The sequence below is a fragment of the Hipposideros armiger genome, unplaced genomic scaffold (assembly GCF_001890085.2).
Source record: "Hipposideros armiger isolate ML-2016 unplaced genomic scaffold, ASM189008v1 scaffold_267, whole genome shotgun sequence".
NCBI classification, from domain to species: Eukaryota; Metazoa; Chordata; class Mammalia; order Chiroptera; family Hipposideridae; genus Hipposideros; species Hipposideros armiger.
In genome coordinates, this window is record NW_017731617.1 from 1,297,333 (window position 1) to 1,311,972 (window position 14,640).

The window sequence follows — 14,640 nt, forward strand, 5'->3', positions numbered from 1 at the left end:
CTGCTACCTGTTGGCAGCTCAGCGGCTGCTCAGCTCAGGCTAGACTCGAACTGCTGTTGCTCAGAGCTCAAACTCTTGAGTGAGCTCTTAGCCAACTGAGCCACTCAGCCGGCCCTGTCTTAAATTTTTAGATGTACAATAGAGTATTATTAACTAGAAGCACGATGTTGTACAGCAGATGCCTAGAACTTGATCACCTTGCATAAATGAAATTTTATACCACTGAACAGTAACTTGTTATTGTTCCCTCCTCCCAGTCCCTAGCAATGACTGTCCTATTTTCTCCTTCTGTTAAGGTTGACTACTTTACATATCATATAAGTGGAATCATACAGTCTGTGGTCTTTCGTGACCAGCTCACTTCACTTACCGTCATGTCCTCCATTCATGTTGTCACCTATGGCAGGATTTCCTCCTTTTTTAAGGCTGAATAATATTCCACTGTGATGATTGATGATGGGCTTAGCAGTGCCGATGATTCTGCTGGTCCGATCTCACAGCTGCTGCTGAGAGCTGAAACCAAAGAACAGATATCAATCCGTTCTCTCTCTTCTATGTCCATCCCCTGCAGATGAACCCAGCCGGTGCTATTTCCATGACGGTGATGGGGTATGTGAGGAGTTTGAACAGAAAACTAGCATCAAGGACTGTGGTGTCTACACACCCCAGGGGTTCCTGGATCAGTGGGCATCCAATGCTTCAGTTTCCCATCAAGACAACCAATGCCCAGGTTGGGTCGTTATTGGCCAGCCAGCAGCATCCCAGGTAAGATCCCAGCCCATGGGTGGCATTCCCTGCAGACATTCTGAATTTCTGCTCTGCTCCTCAAGGATGCCCATCTCGAAGATGGTGCCATTGGACATGGCCACTTGACCATATCTCTAGCCAAATGTAAGTCCAGGGCCTCATGAATACCGTCTGTCAGAGATTAGACATGGGGTAAGTGCAAGGAACATCAGCATAGTAGGTTAATGACTGCCCCTATGTTTCAGGAAAAGAATTCCATTTTGGACATACCACTGGAATTCAATAGGGTGAGAACCCATTTTTTTGGAGGAGTCCCACATTTTGTGGAGGGTACCAAGTTGTGTGCTCCTTGAGCACTCTCCTGTGAATTTGCTGCGTGCCCTTAGATCAGTCTCTTCACCTCTCTGGGCCCCATTCCCCCCACCCCCCTTCTTTAAATGAGAAAGTAGTGGAACTTGATCTCCAAGGACCTTCCCAGCTTTAAAAAGCTGTGACTCATCCCCCAGTCCCCTAGCACTATTTACATGCCAGGGTTCTTCCCCAAAGGACTTTCAGTGTAGTTGAGGGAGCAAGAGTGTTGGGGCCACCAGAGCTTATGTGATTCCAGGGATGGTTGTGCTGCCCCCAGGGCCCCCTTTCCAATTATCCTGCTGAGCAAGCACCTGCTTTCTTCCGAGACTCCATTTCCCAGAGACATGACTCAGTGCTTCTGACCTCCTGGCCTGCTGGCCATCTTTGAGGCCATCCTGCCCCTTGGCCCTGCAGATGAGCCATTATTCCTAGCCATTTCTCTCTAACGTTGCTTCCCTGAGTCAGGGTCAGGAGGGTAGGCTTGGTGTCTAGATGAAAGAGAGATGTAACCTTCTTCTGGGACCCAGCAAAAAAATCAACAGATGAGGTACAAGGTGGGACCGCCTCATTTATAAGTTATAGTGTCTATGTGGTTATTTTTTTCATTTTTCTGTTTGCTTATGTTTACACTCATTAAACTCTTCATTTATTCATTTGCATTCATTTCTAATTGCCCTGAGGAGAGTGGAAATAAATGGGAACATGGTGTTCCCTGATGCTTCTCATGTGCAGTGCCAGCCTGGTGAATGAATGAGTGAATGAAAGTCTAGGGTTCTCCTCCCCTTTGCCACCTCTGTACTTGCTGAATCCATCTTTGGTGTTACCTACTGGGCTGAACCCTAATGATCTGTTTGTGTGTCTGATGCCCCCATTAGGCTGCTAGTTCTTTGAAAACCAGCTTTGAGTTTTATTCTTCTCTGTCCCTTCATCTTTAAGCACAAGATCTAGATAAAACTAGCTGCTCAGGAAATGCATGTTTAATTGATTATTGATATGTGCACACATGTGTGCATGCACATGCACGTGCACACACACACACACATTGCTACATACAAATGAACAACACTGAGAGAAATTGTTCAAGAGTCACCTCTCTGTGACAGAGAATGTCCTGCTCAGGAACAGCAGGGCTGGGTGGCAGTAGAGCCAGGGGTTCCAAATTCAACACTGGCATCCAGTTCCTAGAAATGTTTAGAAACCATCATTCAAACAGGGGAATTATTAACACCCTCAGAGTCTCACATGGGGAGGAACTGAGGGAGCAGCTGTGCTTAAAAATCACCCAAAGGTTATCGCTACTAATGTGAGAAAAGGAGAGGAAGAATTTTCCAGTCTCAGCATTTGAAAAGAGACTTCATGGAGCAATTATTCCACTTTTGCAAGGAGGGGGCTGTCAGGAATTATGGGTGATTATCTCTTCCTAAACAAAAATCCAATTTAAAACAAAAATCATTATAAATACTGGCTCTTCGATATACAAAGAGGAGATGAGGAAACAAAATCATCCTATTGAATTATTCATTGTAACCAATTTTATTTTAATGAAATCGACTAGGTTCCATTACTCTGGGCTTGGACATAATCTTTGTTACAAGGAGATTTCAGCTGTAACTAAATTTGCCATAATGAGATCAACTCACTGGAGAATACAGGGTCAGGGGAGGGAACGTGTGTGTGCAGGCTGGGTGCAAGGCCAGGCAGGGCGGCCTGAGGGGCAGCAGAACAAATGTCCCCTGAATTACCCTCTGAAAGCAAATGCTTAGAAAAATCATTCACACACCATGGCCCCATCCTGCACACACACACACACACACACACACACACACACATGGAGCCTGTGTAATTCTGGGTAAGGCTCTTTCTGGAGTGGAAACTAGCTCCCTTTTGACAACAGAGAAGAAGAGGAAGAAGTATAACCATGGCCTCTATTACCTTGTGCAGTGATTAGAGGAAGCTGGTAGTTAATTTTCATCCGGTCAGGGACTCCGGTGAAGAGACTGATGGCTTGAGATGCACCTTCCTCTTACACAATTATACTCTCCTTCTTTCTCTCCCTCTGTCTTTCTGTCTCTGTCTCTTTTATACACACACACACACACACACACACACACACACACGCACGCACGCATGCACACACACACACACCAACACGTGTGAGCATTCCTACAGGAACAGGCCCTGTAGGAGCATGAGTCCAGAGAGTGGGAACCAAAGCAGATTGAGAGGAGTAGGGGAGGAGCCAGGGGTTACCCAGGTCCGCGAGCCACCATGCTAGGTGCTCATGGACATCTCATAGCCAATCCCCTCACCATTCTTCAAGCTAAGAATTATTACCCATCTTGGAGAAACTGAGAGGTGGAGTGGCTTCCCCAAAGGCACACAGCCCACGAGGGGAGAATCTAGGAACAGAAGGATCTTATGGAAGATGACAGTGGGTGATGGCAAATTATCCCGTCACGTCCAAAAGTTGGAGGTAAATGAATTCTGGGAACATATCACTGGGAACGGGCATGAAGGATCCCCGATGCCAGATCTTAGTGTCGGCGTCACTGTGCAGCCCCCATGAGGCACCTGAATTCTCCTGTAGCAGACGCGTGGTCAGTGTCACGCCTTTGAGTTCATGCTACTCCCACTCCCTATCTAGGTGGCCCATGTCCTGGACCGCTGGTGTTCACTAGGAAATCCATTGATTTGGGCAGTGATGAAATGACTACAGTTGTCCCCGTTTCTTCTTTATAAACCAGCTTTGTCCCATTCTGTCTTTCCTTGGTGCTGTAAACTTGATAAACGTAGGAGTCTGTTGGAATTATGTGCCTAGCCCTGTGCTGGAGTCTGGGGAAGACACCGAATAAATGAAAGGCTCCACCTCTGCCCTGGTCAGTGAGCAAGATGTAGCAATGAGAATTCTATCAAGAGGAGCAGCCCTTCCAGTCAGTGGGCAGGCTCTCACGATGACTGCTCCAGAGAAGCAACACTCATTGTGCTGCACTGTGCTGTATGAGTCTCGAAAATTGATTAAAACTTCATTTTTGATTTCATATAAACTCTCCACTTCTAATAGTTTCCAGTCTCTCTCAGCCATTCTCCTTAAGCAAGATTTCCAAATTTGGTTAGGGCTAAGTTACTCCACCCTGAACATTGAGCCTTATATCCAAATATTATCAGAAGTATCAAAACTTCCTGGTTGTGCAAATGGGCTGGACATCTTATAATAAGAGACATTCTTTGGATATTTTGGCCAGGCACCTTCCTGGCCCAGCTGGAATTCAAGAAGTCCCTGAGACAGAACAAAAATGGAAATGAACGGAAAGAATCAAGTTCTCTCTCTTCTGGGAACCCCAGAAATGATTTGGTTTGAGTGCCTGCAAAGATCTCCAATCTCCTCTTGTTTTTATTTTGTCTCCTTGTGTTGCATTTCTCCAGTGTTCTACACGAAAGGCTGCCAACATGAGATGCAGATATTTCTCCACCCCGCCCCCACCCCCAGCATTTCCCCAAAGCCTATTTCCTCTTATCCAAGCAAGCACCTCTCTCCTTCTGCAGTGGCCTAAGGAAGACATGGGCGCACTAAGGCCATCAGGAATATGCAGTGCTCTCCCGGGAATTACGGACCTTCGGTCAACCAACCAATTTATGTGGTTAATCCTTTGTGGGTAAAACTTAGACTAAGCATTCCCAGGGCAGTCGTTTCAGGGCCAAAGTAAAGAAAACCTTTCTAAGAATGAGAACTATCCACAGTAGGATGGAGTGCCTTGTGACACAGGAAGCTCTCCTTCCTGAGGCGTTCAGCAGAGCTGGTGGCTGGACTTCATACTTCTGCTCTGGAGATGAAGGCATCTCTGCTGCTTTGGGAACCGAGTCTCTGACTTGATATTCCATCAGACCATAATTGGTAGGTCAGCCCTTTGCCCTGTCGCTAGGAGTTGCAAGGATTTCTTTGGCCTCCCCATAATACTTGGTGTCTCTATTAAAAGACAAATCATAATTTGTCTTGGGTTATGGTAATTTGTGTATTAATTCATTTGGTCAAACAGAAATATATTTGTATCCTACACTGAGGCATGTGAGTAGGGAGAGTGCAGAGGCGCGAATGGGGTGAAGTGGGAACCATGCAGATGTGGCTTTGCTCTCCCAAAGGACTCCTCTGGGAACCTCATTTTTCTCCTCTGGAAGGAGGGAATGGTGCATCTACCTGGTGGAGAGTAAGGGAGTGAATGCAGGGGAAATCCTTAGCATGTGTTTTTAGTCTTCTTTTTTTCCCCACGTGTTGGGTCGTGCAAATGTTAATTACCTCTTTCATTCATGTTAGCCCCCGCTCCACACCCTCAGCCCAGGGCTGGTGCAGTGACCCCACACAGTACGGAAGCTTAGTCAGCGTTGGTTTGAGTTAAACACAGTTGCATTAGCACGCGTTTCCTGCGCACTCAGGGCTGTGCCAGGCATTTTGAGAAAGTCCAGAGTAGCTCTGGCCCTTTTTGCTGCCCTCAAAGAGCTCACCATTTCATCAGAGGGGTGTGTCCAACTGGAAATCACAGCCAAGACCCAGGCATGTGAGATTCAGAGGGTGTCTCCCTGAGGAAGAAACCACACTGCTATCAGTTTACTCAGCCAGCAGGGGTGAGAGCCAACGAGTAGGGATGGAAAAGTCCTTTGCCTACTTTCAGAAGGTTCTGGACACATTATAAAAATAACATTTACCAAGTTTCTCCAGGCTCTGCATCAATTTTTTTTTTTAATCCTACCAAAACTGCTACAGAAAGAGGAATCGCCGTTCTCACTTTACAGTTTAGGACAGTGAGGCTAAGAGAGCCTATTGACTGGCTCTGGGGCTCACGCATGGAAAGGGGCAGGACCACGATTCTGGCCACTGTACATAGCAGGGCCAGGAGCAGGACGAGGCTGCTCACGCCTGCTCCAGTGATGGACTCAGGAGAATTAGCTGGGGAGCTAGTGTCTTGTGCATCTTTTCATATGTGGTGTGCATTGCAGGAACACCAAGAAAGCCGGAGCCCCCTCTCCAATCTGCCAAATGTGTCCCCACTGTTTCTGCCATGCTGCTTAGCTCTCCACCTATATATAGGCATTCTTTCTTTAAGGTTGGGCACCGCCTAGGTCTCCAGAAAGTCATTGAAAATGTGAATATGAAAGTATGGGAGAAATATAGGAAATGTTTTAAGTTGTCAATCCCTGAGTATAAAAAAAAAATTCTTAGATTTTGGATGTGTGGAAAAAGGAAGGAAAGCCCACACAGGACAATTGTAAAGGGGGGAGGCAACTATGCTCAGTTAACAGGCTTGTCACAAGCCACGCGCTCGACACAGGAAACCTGGAACTGTTAGTCAGATTCGCAAGGTGTGTGTCCTCCTTGTGACCCTTTACGTGCGTCTTCCTCATCCTTGTGTTTAGAGGAAGGGAGAGCAGATATCCATGGCTCTCTGGACACGAGGGTAAGAAATCTTCCCACAGGTGCTTACAATGCAGTGTAGGAAGTGCTGAGACACGGGGACCTAGAGGGTCGGAGCGGTTGCTAAGCTGCGGCTAGAAGGATAAGCTGGGGTCTAGGAGAGGAGTCTGAATGGAAGAATAGTCAGAGAGACAAGAGAGAGAGAGATGGAGGGAAAGACAGACAGCCAGACATCCAAAAAAAAGGCCAATACAAAATAAGAGGAAATCCAGAGAGACAAGCTAGGAAGCTGTACAGCACCACCCTTCAGATGTTTGAAATTGAGACTTTATCCTGCGTGCGATGGGGTGCTGTTCAGAGGTTTTAAGCAGAAGGCTCACAGGATCTGGTGTCCATGTGAGCAAGAGGAGTGACATCTGTGGGACACCTCCTGTATGCCAGACCCTGTTCTAGGAGTTGGAAGCACATTATGAAACTGAGATGCGTTCCTTCCCATCTCTCATCATGAAAAACTGAGTCTCGGGGAGATGAGCCGCCTCACCTGTGGTGCGCTTTCTTCTACTTCCGTTTCTTACACCATGCTCCTGGCATTGCATTGAAATAGCCTCACTCAGAAATCTTGCATGGATAAGCAATTCTGCGATGCTATTTAGATGATATTATTTGCGAAGGGGAGAGAGACAAATCTTGGACTCAGCACCCAGTGCTGAGGTCACTTCTAAGGCTTGTCCCTTCCCCACATGTGTCTTCACCAAAGCATGCAGCTCTTCTCGCTGGTGAAATGGGACAGCATCTGCCCGTGGTGGAGGAAAGAGGAGAGGGGAAGGGAACAGTGACATGTCAGAGAAGATTCCAAGCAGTTTTCCCAAATACCCAAGGGATCTGCTTTCTCCTGGTGGTTTCTGAAAATTTTTTTAAGAGCACATGTGCGAGTCATCTAAGGAGAAAGAACAGAAAGTCCCTTGGTCCACAGAAATTCCTTCAGAAGAGTAAAAAAACGATGCCTGCATCAGAAAGGACCCCCCTGAGCTTGTGGCTATAACCACCTGAACTTTTCATGGAACCTCGGGCTGGGAGGGACTTTAAATCTATTGAATTTTTCAGGATCCCAGCCAAGGAGTCTGTCAGACTCTCCTCGTAGCCCTCTCTTTCCCTCTCTACTTCCTTCCTTCCTTCCTTCCTTCCTTCCTTCCTTCCTTCCTTCCTGCCTGCCTGCCTGCCTGCCTGCCTTCCCTTTCAATGCCTATGAAATGCTAGACACAATGATTGACCTTGAAAACTTTGAGGAGAGTTTTAAAGAAAAAAAAAAGATTTAGGATCAGATCAACCCAGCTTCCAGTTCTAGAGTCTACCACTTACCTTACTATCTCTGTCACTTTGGGAAAGCCAGCTGTCTTTGTCCCTGTCCAATTTCTGATCTACAAAATAGGTGTAGTGCCATCTGTTATAGCAAGTGCTTGTCAAGGATGGGACAATTGAGTCAGAAATGTCATTGTCCTTCTGCTAGCAACTGAAAATTTTTTAAAGAAATGCTTTTTGCAGCCTATGAAGTTTTAGCAACCGAGGGATCCAATTAGAAACAATTGAGGGTTTTCTTTGGTTTGCTTGTTTTTATTTTTTAGTTTATTATTTTTTAAAGGCATACTCTTTTGGCCATAGAAATCTAAGCAGAAAGAGACTTTGAGAGTCCCTTGGTTTTATTTCAGCTAATTAAGATTTGACTTAAACAACTTTCCTCAACCTCTCAATCCCCTATCTGTTACAAAATGATTCTGACATTTGGATTCACAATCAATATAATCTTATTGTGAATGTACTATGTCCAACAGGACCACTTCCAGCAGTGGGTTCGGGCTGAGATGAATAATTCCAGCTCTTCCCTCCAGCAGCTTGTGTGTCGGTGGAGGAAAGGGAACGCTGAGATAGGTACTTCTAATAAGAAAAGACACATGTTGGGCAACGGCTGTCACACGCAGGCAAATGGAGTTACCCTTAGAGGGATGCACATCGAGGGGGTAGGGTGAGGCTGAGTGAAAGGCTGGGCCTAGCATTCGTAGTCATACAACAAAAATGTATTCAAGGAGCAGGAAAGGTGCCACGTGGAGCAGGGAAGGCCTGGTTTGAAGAGCGAGTCTTCATTTCTCTCTTGCCAGTTGACTCCTGACTTGAAGCCCAAGAACAAGCAAAGCTTTGTGGCTTGGGGCTGCTTCCACGAGTTCTCCACAGAGAGCAGACGCAGCTCTGCCAGCCCACTCCATGGCCCCTCTAGGAAGAATTCCTTGGCCTTTGTCTTCCCTCTTCTCCAAGCCTGACCCGCTCCTATCTCATTGTCCTTATTCTCTCCATCTCCTTTCTCTACTCTGAGATTCGGGACCAGACCCCTTTCTCCCATCCTTGTCATTCACCATGAAGACTCCCTGAAGACCCTGCTCCAGTCGCATCTTTCATTTTCTTTTTAAAAACGATTGTTATTTTAAGTGGAGGCACCGGCGTGGAGCCAGCATGGCTTTTGCTGTGTAATTTAGTTTCATGTTCTGTACCCAGGAAACATGTGAAAAATGTAAACAGCGTTCACTCTCCGAGGCTGTAAGGGACTGAGGAAGCAAGAGCCGGCGTAGCTTGCTGAGCCCGCTGCCTCGGCGGCATAGAATTCTGTCCCCTGAAACCACATGCTCAGTTCTCTAAGTCTGAAAGTAAACTTTCTCAAGCCAGGCCCAAAAGGATGGGGTTCCAAGGGGAGCTGGGGTTTGCCTGTGCACAGAATTTTGTTTTTATTTGTGTATATGTTTTGTTTGTTTGTTTGTATTTGTTTTTCAAGCCTCTTACCCGCCTTCTGTGTCCCTCTTCCTTACTTTTAGAACCAAACCCCAAAGGACTTTCTACCCTCTCTTCCACCCCAGCCATGGGTTTCTTAAAACTCTCCAAATTCTTCAGCTAGATCCAAGTGCCAGGAGGTCCTGGATACATTTGTGCATATTCCTTTTCCAGGGAGAGATGGACTCAGACAGGCATGTGAGAGGGACCCCTGCCGAGAGGCATGCTTCTGTGCCAGGGCGGTCCAACAGAGACTCACCCTGGGACCCCTTCCTAAACTGGACCCATCTGTGCAGCTAGTGGATGGGGATGTTTGGTCGGTGTCTGCATTTCTCTGCATCCTGGGACAGAGGCACAGGTGTGGGGGAGACCTGGTCAGCTGGCAGGATACTGCCTTCAGGAGTTAGGATGCTATCTGAGCGATGCACAGGTCTGCACTGCAGCTGCCTGGAGCAAGGGGTCCAGGGAGACAGTATCAATTCAGTGCAAGGAAGGAGCTAACCTAGCATGCATCAGGGAGCCATGGGCAGGAGTTTAATGTTCCGCTGGAGGCAGAACTGGGTCAATGTGAAGAGCCCAGGCTCCACATCAGCTGTTCAATAGAACTTTCAGTGACCGTTGAAGCGCTCTGTATCAGCACCGCCCTGTAGTGTAGCCTCTTAGCCACCTCTTCTATTGAGCCCCTAAAATGTGGCTCATGAAATTAAGGAACTGGACTTTGCATTCTAATGAATTTAAATGTAGGTAGCCACATGGGGGTAGTGGGCTTCCTGTTGGGCAGAGCTGACCTAGAGTATGTTACATCCCAGTACTGCCACTTGTAGTGAGATCTCAGTCAAGTTACTTAGTCTCCCTGGGTCTTAGTCTCCTTAACTGTTTACTAGGGAATTTAAGTGGTCATGGTAAGGGTCCCATGAAGCACTTGGGACAGTGCTTGATAGAGAGTAACTGGTACCTAAATTTATTCAGTTCAGTTGTTTCATCAAATCCTTATAACCAACCTGTGTAGTAAGAGTTGTGTTCCCATTTCACAGAGGGGTTCACAGAGTTTCACAAAGGGGCCTTTACTCCAAGTGGTGGAACAGGAGTAAATCCACTTGTTTTAGCCCCACAGCCCATGCACTTTCCACGTCTCCCAACAAAATTTTTAAATAATGTGTCTCTCTTTCCCAGAATGAGATAGGACACGCTAATCTTTTGCGATGCGATGCCTTACATCTCTTTAAGTCTGCATATATGCTCAATGAAGAAGCTTTGCCTTTGGAATACATTTTCCAGAATTCACAGTGAATATGGTTTTCAGTGATCTCTTGCCTGTGAAGCTTTCCCTATTGCTCTCCACGGCCTAAACAATCAGTAGCCTTTGCAGGCAGGGCCTTGCATGATCTGTACCAGCTTTTCCTCACAGCCCGTTACCTTATGGGTGTGTTCCAGGCAGAATGGTCCAACTTGTAATCCCCAGACATGCCCTTGGGTTCTCACTTCTCATCCCAGAAGACCCATCATTCGCTTCTCCACCTCTTTAAGGCTTGACTCTCCTCCAAGGTCCAGCTCAAATGGCACCCCTTCCCAAAGGCCTCCTCTGACCACCGCAGCCCTTACTCTTCTGATACCTCATAGCCCTTCTGGAACCATCCAGTGGCCCTGAGCACAAGCTGCCTTTGAGTTTGCATTTGACTGTGTCCATGGATTTCCATACCCAGTGGTCTGCGGCAGCTAAGGATTGGGCTCCATCTTACCCCTTTAGGTATTTCCAGTGCCGAGGCCGGGCTTGGCTACCTAAGAATACTCAGAGAATGTTTATGGATTCATTGAGTGATGCTGTTGCAAACAACATCTGCTGGGTGATGGCTTATGATTGGCTAAAATATACAAATCAGTGTCTCTAAGTGATTCCCTTAGGTGGCCAGGTTACATTCCCCTGTTAATACAATAGGTGACCAGCGAGAGCAGGGCCTTCTTAAGTCCCCTGGTTCATCCCCTACATTACAGATGAGGCAATTGCCACGGGTGAGTCGAGAGAAGGAGAGGCCCTGGGAGCCCATCCTGAGCCCCAGCCTCGAATTCTTTCTACTCCTCTCTGCTTCCATGGCTGCCCGCCACTCTGGAATGTTAGCTGCACGAGGACAGGGACTTTTGTTGTTGTTTTCTCATGTTCACTGCCGTGTGTGTTTCAGGATCAAGAACGGGGTCTGGCACATAGTAGGCATGTGATAAATATTTATGAGTAAACCTGCATTTTGCAGCTTTGTGCAAAAAGTAGGAAACAGCTTCTGGAAGCTGGATAAAGGTTCTATCCCTTTGCCTCTTATTAGTCTGGGAACAGTTAGGGTCTGTGTGTGTCCTTGTGACTAGATTCCTGCAGAGGTTGATGGCAACCTCAAGGGCTGTCTTTCTGGCTTGAGAGTGTGGTTCATCTTCAGAGAGGTCTCCCACAGAGAGGCCCAGCCAAGGAGGGTGTAAAGAGTAAGAGAAAAAGAAGGGAGGAAGGAGAAGTGGAGGGAGAAGAGAAGAGGAATATAGAGTTTAGGGAGCGGGAAAAAGGAGTGACTAAACAGTAATAAATGACAGTAATGACAATTAATTGCAACCACAAGCGTTGATAATGAAGACAGGAGCCATGGAGTGGCCTGCCTATTAGGGTCATTACATCCCCAGAGCGTCACACTGTTTTAGCACATTTACACCTGCTAACCACCCTATCAGGCAGCAACTAACTTTCACTGGTTTACAGAGGAGTCAATGGAGAGTCACAAAGGTTAAGTAACTTATCCAAGTTTCTGCAGCTGTCGCAGGGGTTGGGCTGGGAAATCTGGAATTTGAACCCATGACTGCCTTCCTCTAGAGCCAGGAAGAAAGAAGTAGGGAAGAAAGGATAGAGGGAAATATTAATTGTGTGTTTCTAGTGTGTCTGAGGGTAGCTTCCATCCTGGGAACAGCCCTCCAAAGTAGGCACCGTCCCCTCATTTGCAATGGAGGAATTTAGGCTTCCTGAAGGGTTCAAGGTCATGCTGTCAGTAAGTGGCAGAAGCTGAGATTCTAGCCCACACCTCTTTAACTGTAATTAAATGTATGTGGCTTCCACTGCTCCAAGGAAGCTTCAGGAAAGTGGCAGGTGATTGTTGAAGAGTTCACATTTCAGACTCAGATCATGCTGCAGTCATTCCCAGGGACCTCATCTCAGAACAGCTGCTTGAACACCCTTCCTTTATGCAGATGTGGGCTGCCTTGGCCAAGGGTGCCACTGGGGGAAAGCATCACTCTGGAAAGTCTCTGTCCTTCTCAGCAATCTGCTGATGAGGTGGTGGACACGTAAGTCAGCAGTGTTTATGGAACATTCTTTTTTTTGGGGGGGGGGGCAAAGCCCCCAGTTTGCATATCACGATCACAGACCCTACTTCTGAAATTTAGAGGGGAAGGCCAGAGAGAAATACCACCCTGGTCCTTAAGAATGAGAACCCTTGTTTGAGCTGGAAGGTCGGCGGGATACTATTAAATGCAGAAGCAATCCGTGTCCCCTTGTCCCTTGCATATATCAGTGCGTTGCACACTTGGGAGCCTCTTCCTAGAAGAAATCAAGCTGGATGCAGCTTTGGCAAGAGCACCACCTGCTCTTCAAAAGCAAAGAGGAGAGAGGAGATCACTGGGTGGTTTTTAGCCTTTGTTCACCAAGGTTGTAGGCGTGGATCAGAGACCCTGAGATCTGCCACTAGGACCCAGGGACAGTGCACGCTGCATGGTCATCTTGACAGTGAGTGGAGTTCCGTGCAGGTCACCTGACTCGTACTTCATCTTGGACACAACTTGGAACATACAGATCTTAATTAGGGAAGCCGGAGAAGGCAGAGCAGGAGAAGGGAGGAAAAAAATAGAAAACAACCTGGAAACTCCTAGTTTTATGAACTTGAGAAAGTCTTGTTCCTTTCACACACAGATGTTTTTAAGTGAGAAATCACTCCTCTGACCTTTCTTCAATAGCCAGTGTGGTCGACACTGCCATTACCCACTGCTCAACTAGTCCCAGCTGAGGGTTTCGGTGACCAGGCACAAAGCTTAGATGTGGCCACTGCTTTCCTGATTAACCCGTGAACATCTCAGGGCTCCCAGAGGCCAAGAAGAGGTCTGAGCTGAGTGGTCGAGATTTCCACGTTTCAGCGCTTTGCTCCAGAGCTGACTCTGCTTCCCAATTCTACTCTAGAGCCAGGAGACAAGGCATTTTGGGTTCAAGCTAACTGGATTTGTGTTCTGGGTCTTTGAGTCTCTACTCAGGCAGTTATGGGGTGCTGGATGCAGAGCAGACAGCATTGCCTGGTCCTGTTCTAGAATCATGGTACTTCAGTATTCCGGTCTAGAACTGGAAGCATTTCAGTGCTCAGCCTACTTCTCTAGATCCCACAATGCCTCCAGGCTCTGAAATAAAAATCATGATGCTTCAGGATTCATATCTGGAGCTGGCAGTGCCTCAGGCTTTCCATCTAACACTGGCAGTATCTCTGTGCTCTGATCTAGTGCTGAGGGAATGTTTTGGTTGAAGCTAACAGCAGCGCCCTTTTGATCTGATCCACAGTGTACACTGCTTTTACATCCTGATCGAGAATTCATGAAATTGCATTAATTGCTTTCAGTATAAATGTTTAAAAACAGAGAGATTTGGAAGCCCAGAAAGTTAGCAACGTGTTTCTTAAAAAACAATCTGCTCAGAAATCTGTTTGCAGCAAGATTTCGCATCTCGAACTTTATCCTTCATGCTTCTGCTGTTGACATCATCTGGGAAACTAGGTTTGTCATGGCTCAGCTGTGGCCCAGTTTCCCCTCTTCTCTTGTCTTTTTTTTTTTTTCTTTTCCCTCCAGTTCCTGCTCTCCAGAGCCCACTTGACATTAAGATTTTGCATTTCAGACCTGATCCTCAGGCATAAATTGCCTAGGCAACGTCCTCCTTCATGCCCCTCTCTCGGCCTGCGTGTACCTCGAACACAGAACCTACCGCATTGTTTTATGAGTGTTTGCGTGCATAATCTTTCACTCTCCACCCAACCCCTGTATGGGTTTGAGCACTCTTCAGGAGAAGGGATTTTACCTTTATTGCTTTTTCCCCCTCTGGGATCCATTTTCTCATATAGACCATGGGGAATAACGAAGCTAACACATGATAAGGGCTAGGTAGACGTATATTGAATGAATGAATGAATGCATGAATTAATTCATGAATGAAAGAGAAATACAAGAGAAAAATTTGAGCTTTGGCTGGAAAAGATATCTGAGTCTTCTAAAAGAAAACTGAGATCTCTGGGAGCCCCTCAAACCTCTGCCTCTCACCCCTAAAG

General features: G+C 46.8%; 1 protein-coding gene across 1 annotated transcript in view; it reads left to right on the top strand.

The window, feature by feature from the left end:
- PAPPA (pappalysin 1) overlaps nt 1-14,640 on the top strand; it is a 201,265-nt gene that overhangs the window by 108,398 nt on the left and 78,227 nt on the right. The window contains exon 9 of the mRNA XM_019656847.1: nt 572-765. Within this exon, the coding sequence (XP_019512392.1) occupies nt 572-765 (194 nt within the window). The remainder of the gene's footprint in view (nt 1-571; nt 766-14,640) is intronic.